This window comes from Anopheles cruzii, chromosome 3 (assembly GCF_943734635.1).
Source record: "Anopheles cruzii chromosome 3, idAnoCruzAS_RS32_06, whole genome shotgun sequence".
NCBI lineage: Eukaryota > Metazoa > Arthropoda > Insecta > Diptera > Culicidae > Anopheles > Anopheles cruzii.
This window is the reverse complement of record NC_069145.1, coordinates 74,361,465-74,387,553: the sequence shown is the minus strand read 5'-3', so window position 1 is coordinate 74,387,553 and position 26,089 is coordinate 74,361,465. Positions and strand designations below refer to the sequence as shown.

The following is a 26,089-nucleotide window of genomic DNA, read 5'->3' as shown; positions in this document are numbered from 1 at the left end:
TTTTTTTGCACAAACTCAAACTCTGCCGAAGTGGCCAATCGGCTGGCAACGCTAGTAAATATGTCAGATCGACATAAAAGACCCGTTCTAGGTTTGGCAACTTTCACAGTGAGATAAAATGCAGCCAATGCTTTTGGGGAACAGGAAGTCGCTATTTTTGAGCTGGATTGCGTCAGCGGTTACAATCTCCCGATCCATCAAAACACTGTTCACTGAAAACATGGTTCCGAGATTCGTTGAAGGCAGGTTTCAGAATTTGGGGAAAACATCAGTTTTCGATTAACATTCGGCCATTCCCTGAACTGCCGTGCAACTCGTTTTTATGCGCCCATCAGACCACACCATTTTGGCCTTGCCTTACTTTTCATGCTAATTTCGGTTTGCCTTGAATCGTCTCCCGCGGAATGGCGCGGAAAGAACGGATTTCAGATCGCCAATTAATGCAACAAGCCACACACACTTCCGGTGCGCTCTCGGTAGGATCGGCTTAGCCATCGTAAACCCTTCGCCGAGGGACCTTACATTTTCTCCCTCCAATGACCCGTGCCGTGCAAAACGAAGAAAATAAACTGATCTACTTTGGCCGAGGTCTGTCGATCGTAAAAAATAATCCAAATCTGCTTCCTCCGTGGTCAATCCAATAAATCGGTCATCGTTAGTCCGAATTTTCTGGCCGCAGGCTAGCTCGCAACTGGTCCGGCATTTTTTTGGGACCCAAGCGAAACTAGGCACCGCGGCACATCGTGCGACTACGGATTAGTGGCGGGTTCCCTGTTTTTTAACAATATTTTCACTGGCTTGTTCCTTAATAATGCCAAACAGCGCGGGGCCACGGATTTGCATTTTGGAACACTCTCAAATGTGTGTGGCTAGTTTTACTATCGTTTCGCGCTCTACTTCATCGATTTCGACGTCCGGATGCCGGTTCGGCGAATGCCGCTTCGAAACTTTTCGAAAAGTAACTCGAAACCCTACGAAACGCCCGGCGAATCAATGGAACCCTCCAGGCGGCGAGCCGAGAAGAGTTTTCAGCCCACAGCCACCCGGTCGTACTCGGTCGCGCTGACTCCCGAGGGAGCTGTCCGCTTTTATTGGTCAACAGGGACCGAGAGGACCGCGGCCAACCAGAACAAGACACGTCGGGGCGAGATGAACTGTGAACTTGTCGAATGCCAAACATCGAATAAATAACGACCGTGCGGACGGCAGTGGCGTGTAGGAACCCTTCGCAGGACGGTTCCGTGACTGGCGTGCGGTTGTGGCGCTGTTCACAGGAATCACTCCGCCCGGAAAAGGCCCGTAGCGTGAGGAATACTTGCGCCGTGCTACGAATCTAAACGGACCGCGCCCGCTTGAAATGCGATACTTAAAGTTGTTTTGCATAGACGCGCTCGACCAGCGCTTTAAATGCGGCCATCAACCGAAGAAGTCTCCGGTACTGTTGGGCACGAGGAGGTTATGATGATAACGGTGGGGTTTGTTATTAATACCTAAAGCATGATGCCTATTAAGTGGGTTCCGGGAGATGGACCAAACCTGCACCGAGGGAGGGCAGCACTGCGTTTCTGCCGAGGAATGTTAAGGATATTAATGATAAGCCATTTCTCGCACATGTCGATGGTTTTGGAAAGAACTGTTTCATTACTGTAACGACCTAACGCGATTCACAAGAAACACTGTAATAACTTTGATAGTTGGATTGCAAACAAAGTTATTTATCTGAGCAGCGAAATAGCTGTCTCTCAGCAAGTTACCCGACACGAAGTCGTATTGTGTATTCCAGTTTAAATGTTTAATATTGATTTTACGGCCATTGAAACGCTGATCAACTGATTGACAGTTAATCTCGATGATAAACTAGAAAAACTTTAAACCAAAAACAGGTGATTGATATCGCCAAGATGATTGACAGCATTACTTAAAGGGCCTGTTGTTGAAAAACTTTAATTGCCATAATCGACGTTGAACAATTCACTATCTTTACCATTTGTTTGCGCTGTAAACTTCCAGATTTTTTCTAATGGCTGATGCCGTAACTGCTGGCTGAGCCAGCAGGCAATAAATCGATTGCATATGTCGACCGTTAGCTCCGAAGGTCCCGTTGTGAGCTTCGAGCACAATTTTCCCTCCACGCCAATCGCACCTTAAGGCCCGAGGCACGTGCTTATCGCGCGTTTGATTCGCGTTCGGAAAATAATCATCGATAAACGAGTGAAACCCTTTCAGCGAGAGTGTGTTCGTGAGCGGTGTTAGAGAAATGTGTGTGCCTGCCTATCGTAAGTGGCCACTGGCCAATGCTGGCAAAATCGCCGCCCATTTCGATCCGTCTCCCGTTCTACGCATCATCGGATCGGAATCATCATCATTAAACCGATCGATACAAAACGGGTACGACCGGTATCAGTATGTTTTGAGGCTCAGTAACGTACATAGCTATCGACGAGCTTGGCTGCGATTGGTAGCTGGCGGCGGTTATCACGTGCCGCGGATCGATATCGTCGATAAAAGCCACCATTGAATGCCTCGGCGCCATATTTGCGCGGTGTCGGCGTAGCCGCCAGCCTCGGATCGGATCTTGAAAGGTTCTCTACAACCCGTCGAATGCACTGGACGCCACCCTGCGATACTAAACCTAATTCTGCACCCCCGTGTCATGCGTCTGTCGGCGAATCATCAAATGAAAAGTGTCACAGTCGTGGCCCAATGGCCCAGTCCCCGTTGCTGTGCGTTGGCCATAAACGAACACAGCACACATTGCACGTTGCACGTTGTGCGTTGCATCGATGATCCTTATTTACTCGCCCCGGAATCGTTCGTTTAGAGGATTGGTACTGCAGTCGGTTGATGAAGCAGAATTTGCCCGAACAGTTCCACCGTAGCCTTGTGCCAATTCGATTCGCGCTGGGGTCCCAATTTAATCACTCGCGGGGGCCCGCAAAATAAGCGCGGTTCTTGGTAAAGTGCGTAGGCTTATTAGTATTTATCAGCGGTGTTCGGTGAGGTGGTAAAAGAACACAATCGTGGTTCCCATTCTGGAGCGACACCAAACCCGCTTCGTGCTTTATTACCATCCTTCGCCGTCTTGGAGGAAAAGTAATAGCGCGCCATAAATCGCTGAGCGAACCGGTGAATCATCATCAGGGCATTTTTGTCGCTCGAGGGTTCGGTTCGGTATGCATTTTTCGTCATTTTTGCCGTGTGTCGTGTGTGAAGATACAGTGTGATGAGTAAAGGCATTCGATGTTTATCTCTTCGAACATAACTGTTTTCTTCAAATACCTTCAATGGAAAGGGAGTCAGATTTCGGTGAACGCTTCCTTCGACATTCGTGGTTCTATTAAGATTGTTTCGAATATTAAACAAAATAAAACGAACTAGTAATATTATCGATAATTGACAGTAATACAAACTAAGTAAGATTTCATGCACCAACATGAATATAATGTTGCTTTTAAAAACGGAATTTTCTCACTCATTTTAGCTCGACTGCAACAATAGTCAGTAGGACCAAACACTTTTCGTCCATTACTGCCTCTCGAGTCCTGTTAAGGACCATCTGGCACAAGTTGTAGTGAGGTCGCTTCCAAATAGATCCATTTTCGAGCAAATCGTTCGTGCCTTCTTCTAGCTTTCTAGATTCGAAAATGCCTTCGTCGAACCGAACAGGCGAATGGCTGCCATGGCAACGCCTTCTGCTGTTACCGTCTCGGGGAAGGAATGGAAACCAAAAACAGACAAGAACGTTGTGGAATGGCCGTTCCCCCGGAAAGCGCCGAGACACGCAAGAGAAGAAGGAATCAATTAAGGACAATCCCTTCAGCTGCTACGTCCAATTTTCTTTATCTGCTCTCCCTTGCCTCAGTACCACTGCTCGTTTCCCGTTTCTCGTTGCCGAACCCGTCGAAAGGCGAAACTGGAACCGCCGATGGGTCCAAAATGGATGAGAAAAACCGTCGGCGAAGGTCGGCGTGAAGTGTCAAGGAAACATCATCGTGGCCCCATCGAAAGCGGAGGGCCATAAATTAGCCGGGGCACCAGGTTTTCGAACAAAGATGGACGATCCGTGGCTGCTGTGCTTGCTGTGCTTTTTTTCGCTGTGAGAAACTCTGGCATGAATACGACTTTTGATTGGCATCGAGAAGGGAAGACAACGATTTCTTTTCCAACGGAGACGGCGCAAGAAGGAAATTCTTTATACAAAAGTATTATCTCTCCTTTGGAGCGATTTCTATTTTTATTTCTCGATCACACACATTCCTTTTCTAGCACCGTTGAATGGTGCGTTTGATCGAAATAGTGCCCATGAAAAGGATCACCATTCTGGAACGACGAACAACATTCCAATACCCTTCACACTATATAAACTGTTAACGAACACCATTTTAGAATTCGATTGTTCATCGTTAGCAAAAAGAGTTGTTTCGATCCAACACGGACCTTGTTGAACATATAGATGCTTCATCGCCGAAGGTTATAAAACAACAGCTAAAAGCACGATAAGCTTTAAAGACACTCGTGTCGTCTCAAAACTCACACTAAAAATAAGAATGTTTCGATTGCACAAAGCTGGTCCTGCGATAGGCGTAGATCAAGAGCCCAACACAGGCGAGCCACTGCGTCCATTTCGAGCCGTTCTCTGCCAAGCCAATCAAAATGCGCGCCTAGACGCTCAGAGCTGCACCGGAGCTAATTAAAAGCAATCCGATTAAAAAGATAACGTCCCTTCCTTAACCCTTCGCTGCATTTCGAAACAGATCACATCACGCCGGAGCAGACCACCGGTTCCGGCGGGCAGGCAGTCAACGTGGGCGCCCGATGGGTGTCGGACGCATCGACTAAAAATTAAAAAGAGCACCTAATCCGAATTAAAATATCTAATACCACTCGCGGCCGGCACCGGAGTGGATGTGTCGAGCTATGGCCGCTGGACCCGGTCAGTAGTCAACCGCCTTTGCCGGGTTCGCTGCTGCTTGTTCCGTTCTCGGTTCTTGAAGCCTCTCGGTTTTATGGTACCCCGTGGGTCATAAACGCTCTCCATAGGAGAACGCAACCAGAACGCGGACGCATTTTTTTCGACGATCCGTTGCCGGTACATCAACATTTTTTCCCCGTTTCCTCGATCCCACCGCACTGGCCTGTGTTGGTTCGAAGCTCGAGATCCGTTTTACCCGTTCTTGCCCGATTCGCTCCTCTTGTTCGTTTGGGCTTGTTTTGGTTTTACATTTTTCTCGGTTCGATTCGGACAAGGTGATTTTGGGAAAAACGGAAAAATAAAGACACACAACAACGAGAGCGTTCAACATTGCTCACTAGCGACACACCACTTAACCTAACCGTGGCGAGCCGAAGGCTTGCTGCTGTGAATCGGAATGACCAGTTCCGAGGGAAGCAAAAAACTGGACAAGCACACCGAATTCTTTCGGCAGGCAAAAACAAAATAAACGGTATGTTTCCCACAGTCACTTTTTCTGCATCAGCACGTCGGTTCATTAGGCAGGGCGAATCTGGAGTGTAAAAAATCTATACGATCCTTGAACGTGTCACTTCTGGTGATGCAATCGGGCAGTTTTATTTCTTTAAAAAACATTTACAAAAACTCTCAATTCGCGAACGAATTTGGTTTTTGAAAAAATGGTGTATCAAAAAGATTGATTGGCTATTTTTTTATGAAACATTAAAGTTAACTTTACCGGTCCACATAATAAAAATATACGCACATTGAGAAGCCAAAGGACGGAGAAGACGCCAGGAACTCAAGTTGATGCGCTGTCAGAGCTCAAACGGAAGTCTTTCGCTGAGAAACCGATTAATAGGTGCAGCAAGATAGATGATCTACAGACGAGCCACATAAGGGAAATTAAAAAAGTGTAGATTAATTGAAATGGTGGAAAACTGTTTGAATTAAAAGCATAGCAAATCACCGATTAACGTCTACATTGGACCGATTAATCCGTTCCTATGCGAAAGAGTTTATTTTAATCGCTTTGGCAGTCCGTTAACTTGAGAACAAAATTTTAAGTTGGCAATATAACGCCTCTGTCCCGTCTAACATTAAACTAATGAAATAGTAAAATGGCAACGCAGAATATTTCCGGCGAACATAAACACCTCTGAAATTTCTCACATGGTTTGATATATGTTCGAAATAAAAAAAACTTTGAGTCCTTTGTAAATAAAAAAGTTTTTACTAGAGTAGCAAAAGAAGCATGCGCGCATTATCAAAAGCGCATTCATCGTCGATAACTGCCGGCACGATGAGCAAATTTGATTTGGCCATAAAGTGCTCCGCAGGCACCAGCTGAACGTTAATTAGATAGCGCAGAAGCAGAAAGAAAATGGCCGCCGTCGTTGGAAGAGCGGTCGGCCGGCGGGGCCCGAAATGGACCGAGGCTGGTAACTGGGCTACCATTTTTATCTGCACCAAATGAAGACATAAAATTCCCAACCATCCAACCGAACGCCATCGTGGCGACGGCGAGCGATGCCTTTATCGTAATCAACTGGACCATTAGTGAATTTTCGGGCCGTTTGTCTACGCTCGTCCTATCAGACGCGGATGCTGTGGTGCGTCCGTGCCGCTTTCCGACCGAGCGACCGACCGTTCTGCGATTGCTTCTGCACTCTAATGGCAGAACGTCGTCGTCCATCGAGCGCTGGCCGCGGTGGAATGATTCACATAATCATGGTCAATTTGGAGAAGCAATGGGGAATGGGGACGGGCACCGCCATAAAATGCGTTCCTTTGTGCGTGAAGCGAACACTCGGGACGGACGATGGGCAGGCGCATGGTCAAACAGCATAATCAAACGCCGCGATCCCTCGAAATCCCATTTTCGGACGTTTATTAGCGATACAAGCCATTAATTAGGATGGCCAGCTAATGTGAGATCGGTTCGAAGGCGCCATATCAGCTATGCCCGTGGTAGATCAAACAATGATGGCTGGCTGATTGCCGGTTAGCGTTCATGTGCTTTAAAAACTATGAGACTCGCATAAGTGTCCAAGTACCGTTTATCTATTCGGGTCTCACCTTGGTAACTGCGTACGGGGTCGATCGATGTAATGACTGTGAATTTTAGTTTATGCAAAAGATAATTTTCAAACGTATATAACAAAATTAGATTTATAATTTGTGACGATACTCAAAGGAAAATCCGAAGGAGAGGAAGTTCTCGATGATCCCAATCGATTTCGAGCCGTTTGAGTTAAAAAGACTCCAATTTTCGTCATGACAAATCACAAGACATATTTGAAAGTTTGTGTTCTGTGATCTATTGCGGAACAAAGGTTGAACAAATTTCGCCGTGTCAATAAAACAAGTAATGGTAATTCGCGCAGTAATTAAGTAATAAGTAATAAGTAAAAGTAAACAGTAATTTCTCCCAAGAGATTAAAACCGTCATTTGAACGAAAAAACAATAAATTCAAAAGTTGGCTTTTCTGCTGAGGCATCGTTCGTAAAGCTCTTGGAATGAAAAGAAGCTTTCGTATAGATGTCACTGCGATCGATTAGAAGAATTAATAATTTGTAGCGAAAGGCAAACTGAAAGTCGAAAGTTACTTTAATTCTAACTGGGGTTTTTTTTACGTTTTATGTTTTACGGATCGTGTGGCCCCCCAGGTCGCGATGATTATCGCAGAGACCGGCGTTCCAGCAGTTTGGAGTACCACCGGAGTCATCGTAGTCGTCGCAGCCGAAGTCGCTCGCCGTACCACCATCGGTACAGATCGGTGTCGCGTTCACCGGAAGGAAGCCGCTCTGGCCACCGGGACCGGGAAGCTGCGTACCGCAAACGCATACGGGTTGACTCTCCGGAACCGAGTCGTTGCTTGGGCGTGTTCGGGTTGAGTGTTTACACCACGGAACCATACCTGATTGACATTTTTTGTCCGTACGGTACGGTTGAAAAGGCAAATGTGGTGTACGATGCAAAAACGAGATTGTCGCGCGGTTTCGGATTCGTTTACTTTAAAACCGAAACTGAGGCTTCCGCCGCCAGGCTGAACTGCAACGGCTTGCAAATACACGGTCGGCGTATCAGGGTGGACTTTTCCATCACCGATCGGCCACACTCTCCCACACCGGGCGTGTACATGGGACGCTGTGGAACGGGGTAAGTAAGATTTTAAGAACACTTTTCGCGATAATGGCACCCATCGTGTAAGAAAGTATTTTTGCATGGTTCACAGTTCGCCGCCATCTAGGGAACACTCCCGAATCGAATCCCGTAATGAGTATCGCCGTTGCCATGCATATTCACGATCGCGCTCTTCATCTAGATGCCGCTAGCAAAGGCGGACCGAAATGGATACGAACTAAACCGTAAGTCCGAAACCATTATGTAGGAATAGAAGAACGAAAAAAGTCAAAATTAAAAAGGTGCCTTTTGGCGAACTAAGGGAATAGTGAAAATCCTCCATACAGAACTTTCATGAAAACAGCCCATGAATGTTTGATAGTATTTTTATATTAGAGATCAGAGGTATTGGTTTTAATATAACGCACAGTCCATTCCCATTTTTACTTTCTACTTTACGCATATTAACGTTAGGACTTACATCTTTTTTGGCCCCATTGCAGATGCAGCCCTCTGATATGATAGAAGCTGATCCCAGCACAAAGCAACTCATTGGTGACTGTGATATTCGTTGTTAAACGGAACGTAACCGCATCAGCATAATGATGAAATCCAGAAGATTCGTACTTAAGATGCAATTCATGCATTAACATTGATAAATAATATAATCGATTTCGTTCAGTAATGAATAAAAACTTAGAGAAAATATGTATGCTCTGTATGTGTAGTTACGGTTGATTTGTTTAAAGGCGTACTTTCCAAGTCCCACGTATAACGCACGTGCTAACTCTTAGTTAAATTCGCCGTTATTCCGGTTCATGAACGGAGTTCTTCAAGGCAAACCACGACAACAGTTGACTTTAGGAGGCACAACGTTTGCGAGTATTTATGATTATTAGCCCATATGGTTGGTCTCTGGCCTTACCTTTCGATGGATTGATAAGTATGTCCCACTGTTTACCATTACCATGGCCGAATGATATTTATGCGTGCGCGTGCACCTGCTGCCTATCAATGATACTACCGTGTTTAGGTTTTTTCCGTTAACATTATCTCCGATAGCTGCTGAGTCAATAACACCCAGTTACAGTAAAGTGTTCGATAACCGAAAGGTGGATGAACTTTTCGTCTTACCAAAAGAAGCATGCTGACGAAACCTGAAATGCACTCGTCGCAACCACAGATTGCATGATGCAATAAAAGATGCAACAAATGGCCTGCCTTGGGTTTGGGTGAGTGCATCGAAATGCAAATGCCAACTCAGAAAGTTGATGCAAACTCCGTTCAACTATTATTACAGAAAGCATCGTGCCTGTTGCAGCATTTATCGTCCGTCGTGCTGCCAGCCACGTTCCGGTCCAGCGATAACTTTGTGTCCATCGCACATTGGCGGGCCCAATTTGGAAATATTAACAATTCTCATCACACTTCTAACGAAAAAGATAAACAACGTTTTGTCGTCCACAACCCGCCTGTTGCCATTACCATCGCCCCACAATCACGGCCGGCCACGCGCGTAATTTTGTCGGCCAGAGGGTGCGACGGACCAAGACACATCTCTGCCGAAGCATGGCTCTCGAAGCAAGCATAAGAATAAGGCTATGTGGAAGCATAGGCGAATCCTTTACATTACGCCGACGCAAACCCACACTGCGAAGAAGAAACCAAATATGTAAAAGTCTGCGCTCTGCGTACCGCGCGGTGCCGCGGATTGTAAGCTGAGGAACAAGCCGGCCCGGCACTTTCTCTGTGTGTGAGCCGCAGTGCTTGCATCTGTGTGAGAGTGTGGCCGCGACCCACAGTAGGGAATTTGTATGACAAAGGCGGACATATTTGTTTTTACGAAGAATCCATGGACTTTTTTCAACGTTTTTGTTTTCTTTGTATGTGTTTTGATTAAATTCATCTTTTTATGTGTAATGTACGCGTTCAAGTAGATTAAATAAGCTTTTTTCGTTATTTTAAGGTTTTTAAACGCAGCTATGCAATTTGAATGACACTAAAATCTTTGAATGCACAATCTAAACGCCTGGGTTATGCAATCTGTATTGCACCTAAATGTTTCAATGCACAATCGCGTAAATTCTCTAAAACAAGTGACTAGGCGCCTCCTTATCTACCATTGTTGTCGTTCAATTGTTTTCTTAAAATAACTGGCACAACTGGGACAACTGGGGCAATAACTTGACAAAACTGGGAAGTCCCAATCGGCAGTACAGCCATCTTTTAACAGTCCGGTTTTCAACGCATAGACCTAGTATATTACCGTTGCAAAACTTTGCTAACGATCGCGTTAAAGTAGCTGATAAAAGTTGGTTTTAAAGAGCCATTTTTATCACTTTTTCGACTTTGACAAATGATTTCTCGGAATCTGCGCAACATGGAAGGCTAAGAATTCGGATTTGTCATAGATATCTTATCTATTTTAAATCAATATAACTAAAACCCTTACTTTTTGAATTGACTTATGACCGCCTTTTCCCCATAGTGCGACCTCCCGAAACTCGTTCTCATCGTTTTCGCGGTTGCGTTTGCGTTGCCGCTTGCCGCGTGAATCCGGAATCATTCTTTCACCGGACGCGTTAGAAATCGGATCGAACCGTGTGTGCGCGTTCCGCGGTCAACAGTTTGCGGCCGGTTGCGGCTATACGCTTTTTTATCTAATCGTTACGCTATCGTACAGTCGGGAAGTCGGGAGTGTCGTGTCCTTTGGAGCAACATCTGGTTGTCCGCCAGCAGTGAATCCAGTGGAAGTGTTACTGTTTTTTCCAGATTCGCCAGTCGAGTCGAAAAGTAGTGTCTGTAATTGGCCAGGAAGTTAAAATCGCGCTTCCAAAATGGGTGACCAGGCCGTACCGGTGAAGGGCAACGTTTTAGGATGTAAGTCATGGGCAAGCAAAACGTCTTATCGCAGTGGCAATCCTTGGCAGCGTGAGCCCGTAACCATATGGTTTTGAGCAGCGGTCGGCGATTTCGCTTCAAACTCCCACACAAAGTGTGTGATACGCAGGACATCGGCAAAGGTCAACGGAGATGAATCGTCCGGAGCACGTCCTGCGTGTGCAACATGCTGCGCCGTGAAAGTTGTCCGTTGGCTGCGTCCGCCAACGCCCGGACATTCCTCGCAATAACCCCACAAAAGGCCATTACCCTCCCGGGAGCTGAGGGAGAAATTCGATTCGAAGTGGTCCTGTGGGGTCCGTGCACGCGCGCGGAGGTGTAATACACAGCTCAACCCACTCGGCACGGGTCTTGTTGCGGTCGAGATCGGCGGCCAAGACGGTGGACCGCTTTTCCCTTCTCGGATCCCCTCGCGATGGCCAGCCACACTACCCGTTGCTTTCTTTCCATCGGGCAGCCATCGAAATCCATCCCCACACACACACACACACACGGGCGCGCTTTATCATGCCTGGTGCGTGGTGCGTTCAGGTTTTCATCGAACTAAAATTAAACCCGGCCGGCGGTTGGCGTCCTCTCGTTCCTTGCGACCGTGCGGCGGCGGCAATCTCTGTAGCGACACGCGCAACGAGCAGACGGCGTTCCGTGGCCCCGCGGACACGGCAGTTTATCTGCAGCGGAATCGGTGTCGCGGAGTAGCGCGCATTTTCTTTCGTCGCCCCAGAAGTCTGTTTAATTTATGCACGGCTTCGAACCGGCGCTGGGGGCACGAGTGAAACACCACACCCCTACGGATTACTCGGTTCGACACAGCACCTGAAACATAACAGGTTGGGCGAGGAGCAAGAAGAACACAACACTTCGGCCTATCCCTCCAGACCCAGCATTGGATGATCCGAGGAACTGAGCTCTTTAATAGCGAAGTGTCACTTCTTGTTCGAGACATGCGTGACCCCACCGGGAGAAGTGGGTCTACAAAGCCGGCAGACCTAAGAAGGGATCGGTTAAGCAGCACCGACCCGGCAGCAACATTCCAAAGCATCCCAGGGGCGTGTGTGTGTGTGGGTTGGATTACAGGGCGGCCAATCGAGCTGTTCAATCACAAGACCATCTCTTTAAACAGGTCTCGTTCCCAAAAAAAAAAGACGCCTAGGTATCCGCACTACATGAGCACACCGGTCGGGAACAGTTTCCAAATAAACAAGCGGCACAGAAGAATTTTTAGGCCGGATATACCATCGAATTCGGGACCGGAGCTTATCCGGGGAGCCTTACCTACTGTTTGACATTCGCTTGTCGGTCGTACAGCCGGGAGCGGATCATTAATCGCGAAAAACAGATGTTTTGCTTTGTGGCGACGGTTTGTTGTGAAAAATGTCTGTACACATCAGCTTTAAGGGAGGACATCTTGTAGTCTTGGCAAATTGACTGTTTATTGAGGGGATAGCGAAATGTGATCAATTATATCGTAAACGACCGACCGACCGAATCACATGAGACCGGGCGGGTGTCACGTTGGGTGTTATTCTAGGCAATCGGCCCGTCGGTGATGAAATTAATATTGGCGAACCAATACGCAATCCGCGCTCAATGTTACGAACTCGAATGCGTGCACCTTACCAAAGGCGGAGTGCCTCGAAAGGTCAGCTAGAGGACACGGGACGCGCTCGACAACCGACCGGCGCATCTCTCGGCGCGCTCGTCGACGAAAGAGCGAAGAATGGGCCGAATGAGCAAAACCCCTCGTCTGGTGTCTGGTGAGAGAAATTGCCGCCAAAGGAATTTTGGTCCTTTTATTGGTCCCGGAATTTTGTGGTGGAAAAATTGAAGAAAAAATCTTTGAGTTTGTCTTTTCCAATTTTAAATCACAAAGCACTTGTGCGCTCGGTGTGGGAAATGGAGGAAAAAGAATTTATCTTATTAGGTCGCAGAGTCTGCCGCAACCGGCGAAAATACTTGTGGCTTGACGTTCCTTTCACTTTCGGTCGGAAAAGGATACCGAAGATGGTCGCCGTGTCGAGGTGCAGTCGCGCGTGAGGTTTGACATTGAGGTATCCTTCGCGAAGCACGTGGTTCGGTTCGGTCGGCTTGCCGAGAACGGCTTCCCATAAGGTGTGTGCTCTGTTCTGTGAGAGAAGAGAGCATTCGGGGACCCAGCGGTTCGTGACCAGGCCCAACAGGTGGACCGCATAACGATAGCGGGAGTCGGCCTCCCGGGGCCGAAGTTCGCGAGGAAACCCCCACGTGTTTCGACTCGCGCGCGCATACCACAACGCAGCACAATAACAACACCGAGATGGCGCCAAAATCCATCGCCCGCCGTTGGGGGCCCGGTAATAGTTTTAGAGGCAGAGACAGGTTTGTGGTCGGGTGACCGAGATTGACGAGGTAATTTACGATGGGAATGTTGTGCTTTGGTGCATTGTTTCGATGGATTTTACTGCCCGTAATGCTGGGGCTGTAATGTCGTTCTCTTGTTGTCACTCCGTTCGGCGTGTTTTGCATGTTGTAAAGTATTTTTAAATACAACAATATTATGAATCTTTCATTATGTTCGCGAACGATTTATGCACTCAACCGTGCCGCGAGTCGTACGACCTTGCTCTATTCTGGGCGATTACATAATCCATGAAGCGCGGTTGGGCTCAATTTCGAAATGGACACCTCGGCAACCAATTGTCTATTGCATTGGTCTCAACCAATTTTGTTGATTACTTAGTGTCTAATTTTATTTCATTTTTAAGTACATAATATTGTCAATGAAAGCTTCATCGAAACGAGGTTGATCAATGCTTTACCCTATCAATTGCCTATTAATTGAATGATCGCCAATCAACCGTAAAAACATACCTCGACCCTTGCGAACGTGCAACTGTTTTGGGCCCTTGCCAACCTAACCGTTCCATCGCTCGTTCTCATCCGTCGGTTCAGAATACTTCACACAGTTCCTTGGCCACTGGCACTCCTTCGGCTTCGAACTGTCTGCGGAAAAAGTGCAATGTCTTGCAAATGCTTCCACTTTCGCGTGTTCCAATCCGGTAGTGGCGGCTGCACCCTGTGCGAGTTCGTCAACTCCGTCAGCTACCGTTTTACCGGTTGCCGGAAATTGTGACCCCAAACGGGGATCCAGTGGTACGAGTTTTCGTTTTGCTGCAAACCTTATCATGGGTTCACCGTTGGTCGCAATCCCGTCGACCGGATGTGGGGAACGGGTGAGGAGGACGCGTTTTTCTTCGCGCGAATTGACATCAGCGAACGTCGGTGGTGGAGATGCAGTTCCGGACCGATGGCCACTGGCCGCGCTAGGGTGTCCCCCATTGTTTCGGTCTCCCGTTCCCGCCGGGCTATTGCTTTGCTGCTGTGATCGGTGGCCCTCGCGTCTCTGTCACTGTGTCGACTGATTTACATAGCGATACGTCGTGCCGGAACCCTCCGCGTCCCGATGGTAGATGCGTCGGGTTTGAAATCCTCATCCCGCGCCTCGGAACGCACGGACACGGAGAAATTTAATTACCTTTTTGTTTCGACGAGCAACACTGAGGCACACATTTGTGGCCATGATTTCGACATACGATTACCATTTGTACACTCTAACGTTATATGTTTATGCTGCCCTTTTTTGTTTCTCTACTTCACAGCCCTCGTCCCGGCTCGCTACATTCTGGCCGTTCTGGGCTCAGTCGCTATGGCCATCATTTATGGGCTAAAGGTGAATCTGAGCGTTGCGATGGTCGCGATGTTGAACCATTCGGCCCTCGCCCACCACGGTGGGCCGCAGGAAATGAAGGAAGAACACGTCAACGCCGAACCCGTCTGCCAGGGCAGCAACTCAACCGAAGCCGTGGAGGTAAGTCTGAGCCACGGGCTCTGTTGAAGACAAAGAAAAGTACCCTATTTTGGCGGCCCTTTAATTCCTGCCCTTGACTGTTCTTGGTTGCTTGGCAACCATACGAAACAGAGCAAAAGGATGGTTACGAGTGGCGCAATTGATTTAGGCGTAGGGAGCGTGAGCCGACATGCCCAACTAAGACCTTCAAAATCGTTCTGAAAGTCCGTTACTTTAATGATTTGAAATTCTTTTCAATAACCGGTTTCGTTTAACCTCGCTTAACTCGACCACAGTGATTCTGAAACAAATGTTTCCAATAAAAATCGCATTCAACGTTTACCGACACTCGACTGAGACCACTTCGGGCGAAAAAACGAAACCTTTATCAAAGCTCATCTGTTGCAAAGTGCCCCTCCGATAACCACGGGAACAAAAGCGGAATTATGATCCCGTTGGCATGATGGAGGATAGGGTGCGCTTCGGTTACCAATTTGGCCAAAAATAATCAATTTACAACCTGATAGCAAGCGGGAACGTCACACCACATTCGTTCGGATCGGGTGGTCCACCACATCTCCAGAATTAGATCCTCCATCGAAGTCCGAGGCGCCGGCAATTTGCGGAGCGTCACATTTCAATCAAGCAACCGGCAAATTGTCCGGAACCAACGGAGGCCAAAAACCACATCTTCAACATCGGCGGTCGAAGTCACTAACACGCGGTAGAGAGGGTCATGGTCGCGAACGGGAGCGATGGTCCCGACAGATGGTCCGTGATGGCCGTTAGAGACGATCACGCGTTCCAATTAATAATAATCATGTGCAGACCGCGCGAAATGATCGCGGCCAGTGTTCAACAAGCTAACCGAGGGCACTTGAAGATCAAGACTGTGAAGAAGGAACAGTCGGGGGCCGCGCTGAAGATGCCCCTGCCTCTTCGGTGGTCAATGATCGTACATTTTCATTCTCCAATTGGTTTCACTTTCATTCCAGTGGGGTGGAGCGAAATGAGTTTCGCAAGTCCCATAGCACCATGATTGCGCCTGGACTAATGGCCCGGACCGGAATAACGGATAACGGGCGTAAGAATGACGCGTTTGTGGTATTTTCGGGCGCGAAAGGAATGCGAAAAGCATCTTGTGCAGATGACGACATTCGAGGCCGTCATCGGCACAAGATCATCGGACATTGATTTTGCCAAAGTACTTCCAGTGGACGCAATGATTCCGATACGAACGACTAAATCTGTGCATCGTCAAAGAGTGTAGAAACCAATCCAAGTTCAATTTTGGGGCTGTTTGAACTGTTCAAATTGTTTTCTCCGTAAAATTCTCGTTCAAAATAACTAAGATTTAACTATATATTTTAATAGCCTCGATTTCGAATGGCAATGGCGTCTTGTATAGAACCTTCTCCTTAATGCACACTATCTTTGTATTTCGTAGGACGGTCCATTCATCTGGAGCGAACCGGTGCAGGGCATTATCCTGAGCTGCTACTTCTGGGGTTACCTGGTGTCGCAAATTCCCGGTGCTCGCGTTGCCGAGTCCTTCTCGGCCCGCTGGGTTATGTTCTTCTCGGTCCTGATCAACGTGGTCTGCACGCTGCTGACACCGGTGTCTGCAAAATTGCACTATGTGGCGATGATTGTTATGCGCATCGGTGAAGGTATCGGCGGCGGGGTCACGTTCCCAGCTATGCATGTTATGCTGGCCTCGTGGGCACCTCCGAACGAGCGCAGCGTCATGTCGGCGATCGTGTACGCCGGAACCGCTCTCGGAACGGTAATTTCGATGTTGATGGCGGGCGTGTTGGCCGGCACGTTGGGCTGGGAATCCGTGTTCTACGTGATGGGCGGCCTTAGCTGCCTGTGGATGGTGCTTTGGCTGTGGCTGGTGCAGGACTCCCCGAACCAACAGGCGCTGATGAGCCAGGAGGAACGTGATCTCATTACCACATCGCTCGGGTGCTCGAGCGGTGGCCACAGTGAACCGAAAGCTCCAGTCCCATGGCGTAAGGTGTTTACCTCCGGTCCGTTCTACGGTATTCTGATTGCCCACATCTGCAACAACTGGGGCTGGTACATGCTGCTGATAGAGTTGCCGTTCTACATGAAGCAGGTGCTACAGTTCAACATCAAGGAGAACGCCGTAGTCACTGCGATTCCGTTTCTGACAATGTGGTTCTTCAGTATGGCGCTCAGCAAGACGCTCGATGCGCTGCGATCGCGAGGCAAGATCACTACGACGATTGCGCGTAAAACGGCCACCTTCATTGCGTCTGCCGTACCGATGTGTTGTCTGTTGGCCCTGTGCTTCATTGGATGCCAGCGTGGCCTCGCAGTGGCTCTCATGACGATCGGAATCACCGCAATCGGTGGAATGTTCTGCGGCTTGCTCTCGAACCACATCGACATTGCGCCGAATTATGCTGGCACGCTAATGGCCATCACAAACAGTGCAGCCACGCTATCCGGCATTATTGTGCCGATCTTTGTTGGACAGATAACTCACGGAAATGTAAGTATCGCCATTGCTAGAATCGCAGAAACGAAAGGCTCCACCGTATTTTTTTCTCTTTTCGCAGCAAACGATCGGTGCTTGGCGCGTGATTTTCTACGTTACGATCGTTCTGTATGTTGTGGAGATCATTGCCTACCTTTTGCTAGCTTCCGGCGAAGAGCAACCGTGGAACAAGGGAGACAAACCAACCGGTTCCGTCGAGGCAGTCGAAGCGGAAGCTACTCCACTGAACACGAAGGAATCACCGAAACAGAACTACAACAGCCAGGAGCAGTAGGGCGGCACTCTCTCTATTACTTACCAAAACCAGTGGTACTTATGCGTTAGGATTAATTTAGTTTAGGGCGCGTCACTTAAACCGTACGACGGCTCGCAAGGGTCTAGGAGAGCTTTGAAAATGGCGTTTGTTTTTAGATCGAGATTAATTTTAACTCCGGAAACTGAAAGTACATAATCAATCGTTGTCAATATTTTTTTTGAACTGAAAATCGAAAGGACCGTGGGGTCCGGAGAACGAAGCAATTAAGAAACGAATATCTTTCAGTCGAGACGCAAGTAATCGCCACCGGCAAAGATGAACTAGTTTATCTGCTCTAGAATAGGTAGAGGTTTGATTTTCGAATGATGAAGCATTTACTCTAGATAAAAACGATAATACCGTGCTATACTGCTGGTGCTGTTTCGGCTTTCAGGGACGATTGAGAACGATCTTATATCTTAACAGAGAAAAATGGCGTACGGCTACCACCTGTCTATTGCAAGCAAGAAAGTATCATGGTAACAAAAAGGATATACAAGCATTGTTATCCCAGACACGTAACAATTATCATACTTTAGAGTGACGTAAATTTTATCGCCATGTAGCCAAACCGCCGTCGATCATACACACATTTATTCTCATTTGCAGCACCGCTACTCTGCAGCTACTGTAGCTCTGCCACCGTCGGCCAATCCGAAATAAGTGCGGCACGAACGTGAAATAAAGTTGGTGTGAATAAGTTAATTGGTATGCTCCTTTTCTCCGGCGTGTGCTTTAGTTGACAATTTATTACCCTAATCCTAGTATTCTCGCCGCCAAAGATGCTTAATCTAAGTCAAGTGCGACACGACCTTACGTTGCCGGTTGCTGTCCTTGCACTTTGGCTGTTTCCGCTTTAAATTTTGCAATAGTCTCGCGGGCCAGCTTGAGCTTCTCCTTCAGTTGCGCTATTTCCGAGATGACTTTGGCTTTCGTTTCGATTATGTTTTCCAGCGCTTGTACCTTTTTGTCTTCGACTAAAACATTGGGACAAGACAGGAATTAAAATTGTACCAGGCCCCAATATCGTATATCACACTGCTTACAGTCTGTATCGTGTTTCCAGGCACCCGCCGTGACCGGTTGAACACTGGTTAGCTGCTGCTGCATCAACTGAGTCGGTTCCTGGAACACAATCTCTTCGTACTGCTCCGACACGAGGCCCTTCTTTCCTTCGATCTGCGTCGACACTTCCCCGTCCAGGATTGGTGACTGGAACAGCTTCAGTATGTGGTACATCGTAACCGGACGCTCGGTTGGATCGTGAAAGTGGATTTTGATCACTATTTCGAACTCTCCCCAGCCCGTTTCCGTCACCTCGTACGGTGGTTTCATGAGGATTCGGTTCGGATTGGCGTAGCTTTCGTGCAGCTTGAAGTGAACCTTTTTAACGTAGCTCTGCATGTCCTCGTTATGGTACGGCTTCACATAAACCGTCCACTGGTGCGTGTGACCGTCTTCTTCGCGTTTCTTACCGAACGACCGCGCCACATTGCCATAGATAACTGGTTTCACGATCGTCAATCCCTAAGGGTCGGTTATGGAAAACAGAAAACGTTTTGGTTAATGCAGCCACTGCACTCTGTTGCTGCCGCCGGAGACATACCTTAACACGACCTCCCGAATCTGGTCCGAAATCGGTAGAAATATTCATGTTCGCTCAGTTCTCAGCAAAGATATTAAGGAAAGTTTCGCGGACAAAACTCGAATCCGCTCGCGGTTGTTTATCAACAACATTCCGCGCCGGTTGTGTCAAACAACGATTGACGTTGGGTTTGGTTGCGTGCGTACAATTGAGTCACATGATGGCTGCGTTCGTCGTGTCTTCATTAACCCTTCGTTTCCGACCGTCAACAAATAATTCTATTCCATTGGGGAAATTTTGATATAAATTCTAAGGGTAGGTTTCCAATATATAATTACTTGTTTGTCACCAGCAGACGAACCGAGACCGCATGCCACGTTAAGCCGTGCCACCCTCACTCGTGTGGCCCATGTTCAATTTTTTAAAACACACTATCATCCAACGATCGAATGGGTGGGAAAACCGCCCCTTTTTCCAGCACGACACGTAATTAATAATTTGTAGTTCGTCAATAGGATTATGATTACGCTGCAGCAGCAATATGTACTATTTGCGGCACGTTAGTCACCTGCTAGCATCGATCCAATACCAGCGAATCGCGACTCGCGACTCTTGTATGTATCGACGTAGTTTTGTAGTGGTTTTGTGGTGGCCGAAGTGCGTTTCAATCATTCGTATTTTATCGCTCGAGAAGTGCAGCAGGCTGGTTCTCTGTGTAACGATCTCGGCGCAAGATACGCGCTGAAAATTCTTTGAAAGCCAAGAATACAAACGTTCGTTTGTGTGTCTCAATCGAACGGAACACGTTCCCCGGTTCCGGTGTCTAGTCCTCGGCTTACGGCAGGTAAGAACTGTGCACAACGACAACGAACATGGGCGCAGCGGATACACACCTACGCGTGGCAATAATGCGGCTTATCAGCGATACGAAACCCGCTGATGGTTTCCTGTCGTCTCGGTGGTCGTTGTGTTCGATAAGAATGGTGGCTCAACTCGTTCGCGGCGGGCCCCGCGCTATATTTATTTGCGGTGTTAGTTTCGCACCAAACCTCGAAGAAACGCTTTGTTGCGCATCATTTTTCAAACGTATTTGCTTTTAAGTTTAGTGCTAACGGACGCAGAGCAAGGCAAGTGATAAACGGACCCTTTGCAGTAGTTCAAGGACACCACACACCGAGATAGTTTGTCCTTTTGTTTTGTTGTTATACCTCTCGCCACGTCGATCGTTTGCCAGATCGTTCACTGGAAATCGGTAAAATTCATTATGTCCGCCGCCAAATTGAATCGAGGCGAGTTGTGCCCAAAGGCTGCAGCCGAATCATATAGCGCTGGAGTGTGAAAATGCACCCGATGCCGGTAACTGTGCGATTGGAAAGAAGATCAATTTACAGGTGTTACAAAATGGTGTGCACTACTCTTTCGGTAGCGATGGGGGCCGGATGGAGGGGCCGGCCCTGTGCGCAAACACTGCGTCACGGTTGTAACAGTTGTGATCTTCGAAGCCAACCCCAACACCGGTACAATGTGTTAAAGGTAGTAGCGCCGTAAAAACAGACGTCGGGCGAGCCGCGAACATAATTCCCCACTTTACTGGTTTTTTCTTCTTCCCGCGCTTCCCCCCCTGAATTGTTGGTGGCCCTGAAATGGAAACGAGTAGTGGCCGAAATTGTGCGTTCCCCGCTCTACAACGAGATCGAAAGTTGCCCCAAATGGAAGTACCGAGCGCGGTGGGGACAGCATGCCGAATAGTGTTGTCTGGCGAAATTGTTGGCCATTCCGAGTCAACGTTGGATCAGATCGTAGTCAAAACATTAACGGACCTGCGTCGCTGTTGATTGTTTTTTCGCGTGTTCACTTTCTATTATAGATATCGATCAGGGCCTCCGTCAATTGCCAGGTATAGTTGCGATCTGCATGATCGCATATTTTTCATACAAACTTCAACAGGGATTTATTTGTCGCACCAAATAGCCAAGAGAATCAACGTTTTGGTGGTGCAAAATTCCTGCAAGAAAACGGCGAGACACGATAAGAATTTATCTTATCGTTGTATATGTAATCTTTCCGAGGGCAGAGGTATGAATTTGCAATTAGCGTGAAATAACGCGTTCCTAGAAAGTCGCGATTAAACCGAAAAAGTTCACCTTCCGGGATCTTACAGTCTAACTCAGTCTAGCAGAAACGGTCGCATCATCAGCGACTTAATTGATGACCAATGGCAAACGAAATGAAACGACCACGACTCAAGCCCTTTGGCCCCAAGTGTTTGTCCGGTGCGCTCGGTTTAGTGCGAAGCGAAGTATAACACGTTTTCCTTTCTCTGTCTTTACAGATCGTCACTTAATCATCCAAAATGGCTCTCTCAACCAGCGCTAATTTAGTAAAATATTTACTCTTTCTCTTTAACTTTTTCTTTGTGGTAAGCACACGCGTTGCTGCTTAACATATCACCTGGCAAAGATCTCTACCGGAATCTTCCGTTTTTCCTTATTGTTCTAGATCACCGGCGTTATCATAATGTCGGTCGGTCTGACGGTCCAGGGTGCCTACCATAGCTTCCGGGACATATTGGATGCGAAGTTCTTCAGCATTCCCACCTTCCTGGTGGTGATTGGTTCGTTCATTTTCATCATCGCCTTTTTCGGGTGCTGCGGCGCGTACAAGGAAAACTATTGCATGACCCTGACGGTAGCTTAGAACGCCGCATGATGAAAAGGAAAACTTTTCGTTCAATTCTCTTGTCCGTTTTATCTTCGAATAGTTCTCCATTCTGTTGATTCTGATTTTCGTCCTGGAGCTGGCGGCTGGAATTAGTGGTTACGTTTTGCGCAACGATACCTACGAGCTACTCAACAACGCCCTGACCGGATCGATGAAACAGTACCGTGAACCCGGCCATGCCGATATCACTCTAGTGTGGGACGAGATTCAGAGAGATGTAGGTATAATGGGAGGGGACATTTGCCGATCATCTTTCTCATTAACTTTGGTTCTTCTTAGTTCGATTGCTGTGGCGTTCACAACAGTTCGGATTGGGTCACGGCCGGTGAAAAGTTTAATGCAACGTTCCTACCGATGAGTTGCTGCCGAGTAGAGACGGGTACGAGTTGAAAAAACAAAAAGGTTAGAAGTATGTTTTGATATCCTGATTGCCATTCCAGGTGCCATCGGTTATGTCGCTTGCCCGGACACCAACAGTACCACGCTGCGCAAGGATGGCTGTGTGGATTCGTTTGGTAACTTTATTAAAGCCCACGCCGTCAGCCTCGGTGCGGTCGGTATCGCACTGGCCGTTATTCAGGTATGATCAACGAGCCCAGAACCTATCGAATCGATTGTTGATGCTGATTTTTTGTCTCTCCAGTTCTTTGGCGTCATGTTTGCTTGCTATTTGGCCAAACAAATTAAGCTGCACGGATTGGGTGTGACGAGCTATTCATAAGGCACTCCAGCTGTGCCGTGCTAGTGAAAAACGTTATGCAAAACGATGTGTAGCAACGTGAGGCAACGCGCTGAACATGGAAATAAATAGCTTGAATTCTAGGCCGACTTTCTCATGTCTTTCGTAGGCGTTTTGGCGGAAGCAGTTGAAAGAACCGATGATCGGTTTTCTTTCCACCCGAACTCACTCTATCCATTATTCGGTCGCCGATGATTTCCGTTTTATTGTTCACAACATTTCCATTTCAAACTACAACTTCTAAACCAACCAGCCCAAGAGGAGTCAGCCCGTGGGCTTAACTCATCAGTTTTATGTCGGTACGTTGGGCCATATGCTTGTGTTCGGTGTGGACGTAGAACTCTTGGAACGTCGGTTCGATCAGCTTGTCCTTGGGGAGTGTTTTGAAGACTGGTTCACCGTACCAGGTGCCAACCTAAACCAGGAGAAAGATTATCCGTTATTTTGATCGTCCCTCTTGGAATACCACACGCCCTGCGTACCTCCCAGCCTTCCACGTTCTTCATAAGTTCCGCCTCTTCGTCGCGGTTTCTCCGCAGCTGCTTCATGTACTCGCGATCACGTTCGGCCACTAGCAGCGGGTAGATGACGTTCCGCGCCGAACGCATTTCAATCTCGTTCCGGTGGTTCTCCTTCACATTCAACCAGTACAGAAACAGTCCAACGGTCGAGATACCGGCGTAACCGGCAATCATTTGCCAGCCTGCGAAAGAATCGGAGAATCAGCCGCTCGTTCGTGGCAAGTGACATAATCACAACATCACTGACCTCGGAAGTAGGTTTTGGCAGGCACCCGTGCGAAGGGGATATTCTGGTAGCCTCCCTTCGGTGGTAGATCCTGCAGCTTCGCCGGACTACTCATGGTTGGGGGCGGTAGAGCACGAACAGACCAATTCCCAAACAATTTAGCAAACAATGTTTCGGTCGCGGGCAATAAATTGCTGCTGAGGATCTGATTTTTCTCCTGAACTGTCAAAAATGAGAACTGTCAAACGCGGACCAAGATGTTGCATAACAAACTGTCATCAAGCGTGCGACGGAAAACATGTCACGCGCAAGGTGTGTACAAGTCCAATTCAAATTTTCATGAATTTGATTTTACGAACGGTCAGCCACAATTTGAACTAAAAAGGCCAAATGATACTTTCGTTTTCCAGCTTGAATAGCTGTGATTTTATTTTGGCTCAGTCAAACCTTATGTCAATACTATTGTTTTTTGCATGAGCTTTTTACAATAAAAATCGACTTTTATAATGCTAGAGGAACATTTGAATTAATGGTTATTATTGGAATAGTAATCCGTGATTCGAACTTAACAAAGTATCCTATGAGGTGTAGAATAAACTCATTCTTCTTGTCCCTTTGATTATGCACAGATGTGTTTTCTGTGTGTTCTCCAATAGTTATGATTGTTCGCATCTCGATGGTCAAATGAACAGTTACAAGTTTCTACAAGCATAGGCGATTGAATAGGACGTAATTATACTAAACAAGCAACAAGCTAACCACTCCCATGCTTTTGCACGAGGTAGGTGTGGGACGCGGTTTCAGCGTATTTTTATGAAATCACTCTCTCTGCATGCGCGATAACAACCTGAACCTGTGTTATCGGAAAGGTTTTATCATGCTGATAAGCGGCGCATTACCTTGCTTGCAGTACCTCGACTGTGGTGCGGGAACAGGAAACGCGAAAATAATCTTACTGCTCCAAATTGCTCAATGCTCCGTTTACACACTCCCCGAAGAACCACCGTAAGCGTTCTGCATTTTGGAATACCCAAATGCGTTCTGCTCACTGATGGCCTTTTTTTCTTTGCACTCGGGGAGCCGCTTCAGTTTTCCAAGCAAGAAGAACGCGAAAAATGCTGCAAAGAGCTGAAATGGAAGCGATCATCTTGAGTTGCCAAATTTTCTTTTGGGTGTAAAATCTTAAACTTACCTGCAATGTAATCGCGCAGAGCGTGTTGAGCAGCACCGTTTTTCCGGTTTCGTAGAAAATATCGTACAGCTTACTGTGGCAACCGGAATCGAAAATTTTGCGCCGCGTAATATCGGTCGGATCGTAGCACGATAGGGGTACGCTTTGGAGCATCGAGGCCGCATCCTCTGGTGCCAGCTCGTCCGGCGGGAGCGCTCTCAGCCAATCGGAGTAGCTGTTAACACCACAGCACTGCAGTTGCATTTGTAGCACATCGACATACGGTTGCCAGGTTATGTCCAGTGGATAGTTATTCACCGCGAGCCAGAGATTCGATTCCATGTCGGATTCGATGTTCTGCCGTTGCTTGTAACCGATAAACGCAACCGTGCTTTCCATCAGCGAAAAGACGACCAGAAGGCTACAGAACTGAGGCGGGAAAAGGGTGGGAAAGTTTACAGGTTGCTCGTGTGACGATGCTCCGAAAAATCGTGTACCGTGTAGAGGGCCGGATGATTTTCTTTCCACGTCCCCAAGAACCCAACGAAGGCCAACACAAACGCTATCGAAGCGACCAGAACCAAGAACAGTACCATCCGGTACATCCGCGTATCCATGAATACGTCCAACTGTTCGTACTGTAGTTTGCTAACGGTGCTGATCGTCATAAGAAGCACTGCAAGATACTATACTGGGACGAGCATTAAATAGTAGTTGTCGCAGATGCATTGGAAGCGGGGCCAAACTTACACATAGCACTGTGCAGGTCATGCACAGGAATATTTTGATCCATTTCTTGGACCACCCATCAACCTTATTGGTCATCTCTTGCATCGTGCTGTCCTATAAATTATTTGACTATTTTCACTGCACTGCGGTAACAACGACTAAACCTATCGACTGACCGGCGATTCCTGCGACGCACACGGTGGTTCGTGGCCAGCTACTAACACACGCACATAGGTGTGCTCGATTCACTGATAACGGCGATAACACGGCGTCGTTCAAAAAAAGCGTGCGACATGGGCTGAAAAAACACACAAACCAAGCGAATCTGCACACCAAGCGAAACCGAAGCGCAATGAAATGCTGACGATATGAAAAACGACAAACAGAACTGTGTAAATGGTCATCAAACACCTTCAGGTGATCGTGCAATCACTTTCTCACTCTTGCCCGCTATGATTTAATAATTTATCCGGATACAAGCGCACCATGAGAGGTGGTTTTTGCACTTAGTTAAAGGTTCACAGTTTAGTTTGCACTTGAAAGGGTAAAAAGGAAGGAAAAACTGTTTCTGGGGGGCCACACGCTCCGTAACTGCGCTGCCACACGGTGCATAACTATAACACGTAACACGTAACATAACAAAATTTGACACTTAATCGGTAAGCATGTGTCAAAAGCTTTGTGGCTCAGCGGACCCTGTAAAACATAACACATAACACGCAATAACGAGCGTTTGTTTACAAACGTAAGGATAATGTAAGTTCTTATTT

The 26,089-nt window shown here is 47.5% G+C and overlaps 6 protein-coding genes across 7 annotated transcripts; 3 read left to right on the top strand and 3 right to left on the bottom strand.

Moving 5' to 3' along the window:
• Window positions 1–4,917: 4,917 nt before the first annotated feature.
• Window positions 4,918–8,705, top strand: LOC128270975 (transformer-2 protein homolog beta-like). Its single transcript, XM_053008404.1, has 4 exons — window positions 4,918–4,933; window positions 7,622–8,114; window positions 8,191–8,323; window positions 8,582–8,705. Exons 1-3 carry the CDS (start codon window positions 4,918–4,920, stop codon window positions 8,288–8,290), a joined length of 609 nt encoding a protein of 202 aa, XP_052864364.1. The 3' UTR covers window positions 8,291–8,323; window positions 8,582–8,705.
• Window positions 8,706–10,915: 2,210 nt separating this feature from the next.
• Window positions 10,916–17,725, top strand: LOC128272714 (sialin). The gene is made up of 4 exons (XM_053010580.1): window positions 10,916–10,958; window positions 14,618–14,826; window positions 16,253–17,326; window positions 17,394–17,725. The coding sequence occupies exons 1-4, from the start codon at window positions 10,916–10,918 to the stop codon at window positions 17,604–17,606; spliced, it is 1,539 nt and encodes a 512-aa protein (XP_052866540.1). The 3' UTR covers window positions 17,607–17,725.
• A 379-nt stretch (window positions 17,726–18,104) lies between these two features.
• Window positions 18,105–19,399, bottom strand: LOC128272929 (YEATS domain-containing protein 4). Its single transcript, XM_053010817.1, has 3 exons — window positions 19,234–19,399; window positions 18,674–19,154; window positions 18,105–18,604 (listed from the first exon to the last, which is right to left on the bottom strand). The coding sequence occupies exons 1-3, from the start codon at window positions 19,279–19,281 to the stop codon at window positions 18,441–18,443; spliced, it is 693 nt and encodes a 230-aa protein (XP_052866777.1). The 5' UTR covers window positions 19,282–19,399; the 3' UTR covers window positions 18,105–18,440.
• A 490-nt stretch (window positions 19,400–19,889) lies between these two features.
• Window positions 19,890–22,754, top strand: LOC128272658 (CD63 antigen). Of its 2 annotated transcripts, none has more exons than XM_053010514.1 (7): window positions 19,890–20,056; window positions 21,545–21,631; window positions 21,712–21,900; window positions 21,974–22,150; window positions 22,213–22,312; window positions 22,374–22,513; window positions 22,577–22,754. In XM_053010514.1, exons 2-7 carry the CDS (start codon window positions 21,566–21,568, stop codon window positions 22,652–22,654), a joined length of 750 nt encoding a protein of 249 aa, XP_052866474.1. In that variant the 5' UTR covers window positions 19,890–20,056; window positions 21,545–21,565; the 3' UTR covers window positions 22,655–22,754. The 2 variants fall into 2 exon arrangements, with proteins under 2 accessions (XP_052866474.1, XP_052866475.1); XM_053010515.1 differs by lacking the exon at window positions 19,890–20,056 and adding an exon at window positions 20,194–20,339.
• A 92-nt stretch (window positions 22,755–22,846) lies between these two features.
• On the bottom strand, window positions 22,847–23,654 carry LOC128272853 (NADH dehydrogenase [ubiquinone] 1 alpha subcomplex subunit 13). The gene is made up of 3 exons (XM_053010735.1): window positions 23,441–23,654; window positions 23,155–23,375; window positions 22,847–23,087 (listed from the first exon to the last, which is right to left on the bottom strand). Exons 1-3 carry the CDS (start codon window positions 23,532–23,534, stop codon window positions 22,950–22,952), a joined length of 453 nt encoding a protein of 150 aa, XP_052866695.1. The 5' UTR covers window positions 23,535–23,654; the 3' UTR covers window positions 22,847–22,949.
• Window positions 23,655–23,860: 206 nt separating this feature from the next.
• LOC128273239 (leukocyte surface antigen CD53-like) lies at window positions 23,861–25,458 on the bottom strand. Its single transcript, XM_053011173.1, has 4 exons — window positions 25,341–25,458; window positions 25,088–25,276; window positions 24,612–25,019; window positions 23,861–24,547 (listed from the first exon to the last, which is right to left on the bottom strand). The coding sequence occupies exons 1-4, from the start codon at window positions 25,422–25,424 to the stop codon at window positions 24,401–24,403; spliced, it is 828 nt and encodes a 275-aa protein (XP_052867133.1). The 5' UTR covers window positions 25,425–25,458; the 3' UTR covers window positions 23,861–24,400.
• Window positions 25,459–26,089: the final 631 nt, after the last annotated feature.

Excerpts from the sequence above, each read along its gene's own strand:
- LOC128270975 (XM_053008404.1), top strand. Across the intron at positions 8,115-8,190 it reads ATGGGACGCTGTGGAACGGG|TTCGCCGCCATCTAGGGAAC; the intron begins GTAAGTAAGATT and ends CATGGTTCACAG.
- LOC128272714 (XM_053010580.1), top strand. The coding sequence starts at position 10,916 with ATGGGTGACCAGGCCGTACCGGTGAAGGGCAACGTTTTAGGAT. Across the intron at positions 10,959-14,617 it reads GAAGGGCAACGTTTTAGGAT|CCCTCGTCCCGGCTCGCTAC; the intron begins GTAAGTCATGGG and ends TCTACTTCACAG. Across the intron at positions 14,827-16,252 it reads ACTCAACCGAAGCCGTGGAG|GACGGTCCATTCATCTGGAG; the intron begins GTAAGTCTGAGC and ends TGTATTTCGTAG.
- LOC128272929 (XM_053010817.1), bottom strand. The coding sequence starts at position 19,281 with ATGAATATTTCTACCGATTTCGGACCAGATTCGGGAGGTCGTGTTAAG. Across the intron at positions 19,155-19,233 it reads ATTCGGGAGGTCGTGTTAAG|GGATTGACGATCGTGAAACC; the intron begins GTATGTCTCCGG and ends ACCGACCCTTAG. Across the intron at positions 18,605-18,673 it reads CTGGAAACACGATACAGACT|TCGAAGACAAAAAGGTACAA; the intron begins GTAAGCAGTGTG and ends CCAATGTTTTAG.
- LOC128272658 (XM_053010514.1), top strand. The coding sequence starts at position 21,566 with ATGGCTCTCTCAACCAGCGCTAATTTAGTAAAATATTTACTCTTTCTC. Across the intron at positions 22,151-22,212 it reads GGGACGAGATTCAGAGAGAT|TTCGATTGCTGTGGCGTTCA; the intron begins GTAGGTATAATG and ends GGTTCTTCTTAG. Across the intron at positions 22,313-22,373 it reads TTGCTGCCGAGTAGAGACGG|GTGCCATCGGTTATGTCGCT; the intron begins GTACGAGTTGAA and ends TTGCCATTCCAG.
- LOC128272853 (XM_053010735.1), bottom strand. The coding sequence starts at position 23,534 with ATGAGTAGTCCGGCGAAGCTGCAGGATCTACCACCGAAGGGAGGCTAC. Across the intron at positions 23,376-23,440 it reads TGCCAAAACCTACTTCCGAG|GCTGGCAAATGATTGCCGGT; the intron begins GTCAGTGATGTT and ends ATTCTTTCGCAG. Across the intron at positions 23,088-23,154 it reads AGAACGTGGAAGGCTGGGAG|GTTGGCACCTGGTACGGTGA; the intron begins GTACGCAGGGCG and ends CTCCTGGTTTAG.
- LOC128273239 (XM_053011173.1), bottom strand. The coding sequence starts at position 25,424 with ATGCAAGAGATGACCAATAAGGTTGATGGGTGGTCCAAGAAATGGATC. Across the intron at positions 25,020-25,087 it reads ATCATCCGGCCCTCTACACG|TTCTGTAGCCTTCTGGTCGT; the intron begins GTACACGATTTT and ends TTCCCGCCTCAG. Across the intron at positions 24,548-24,611 it reads TCTGCGCGATTACATTGCAG|CTCTTTGCAGCATTTTTCGC; the intron begins GTAAGTTTAAGA and ends CTTCCATTTCAG.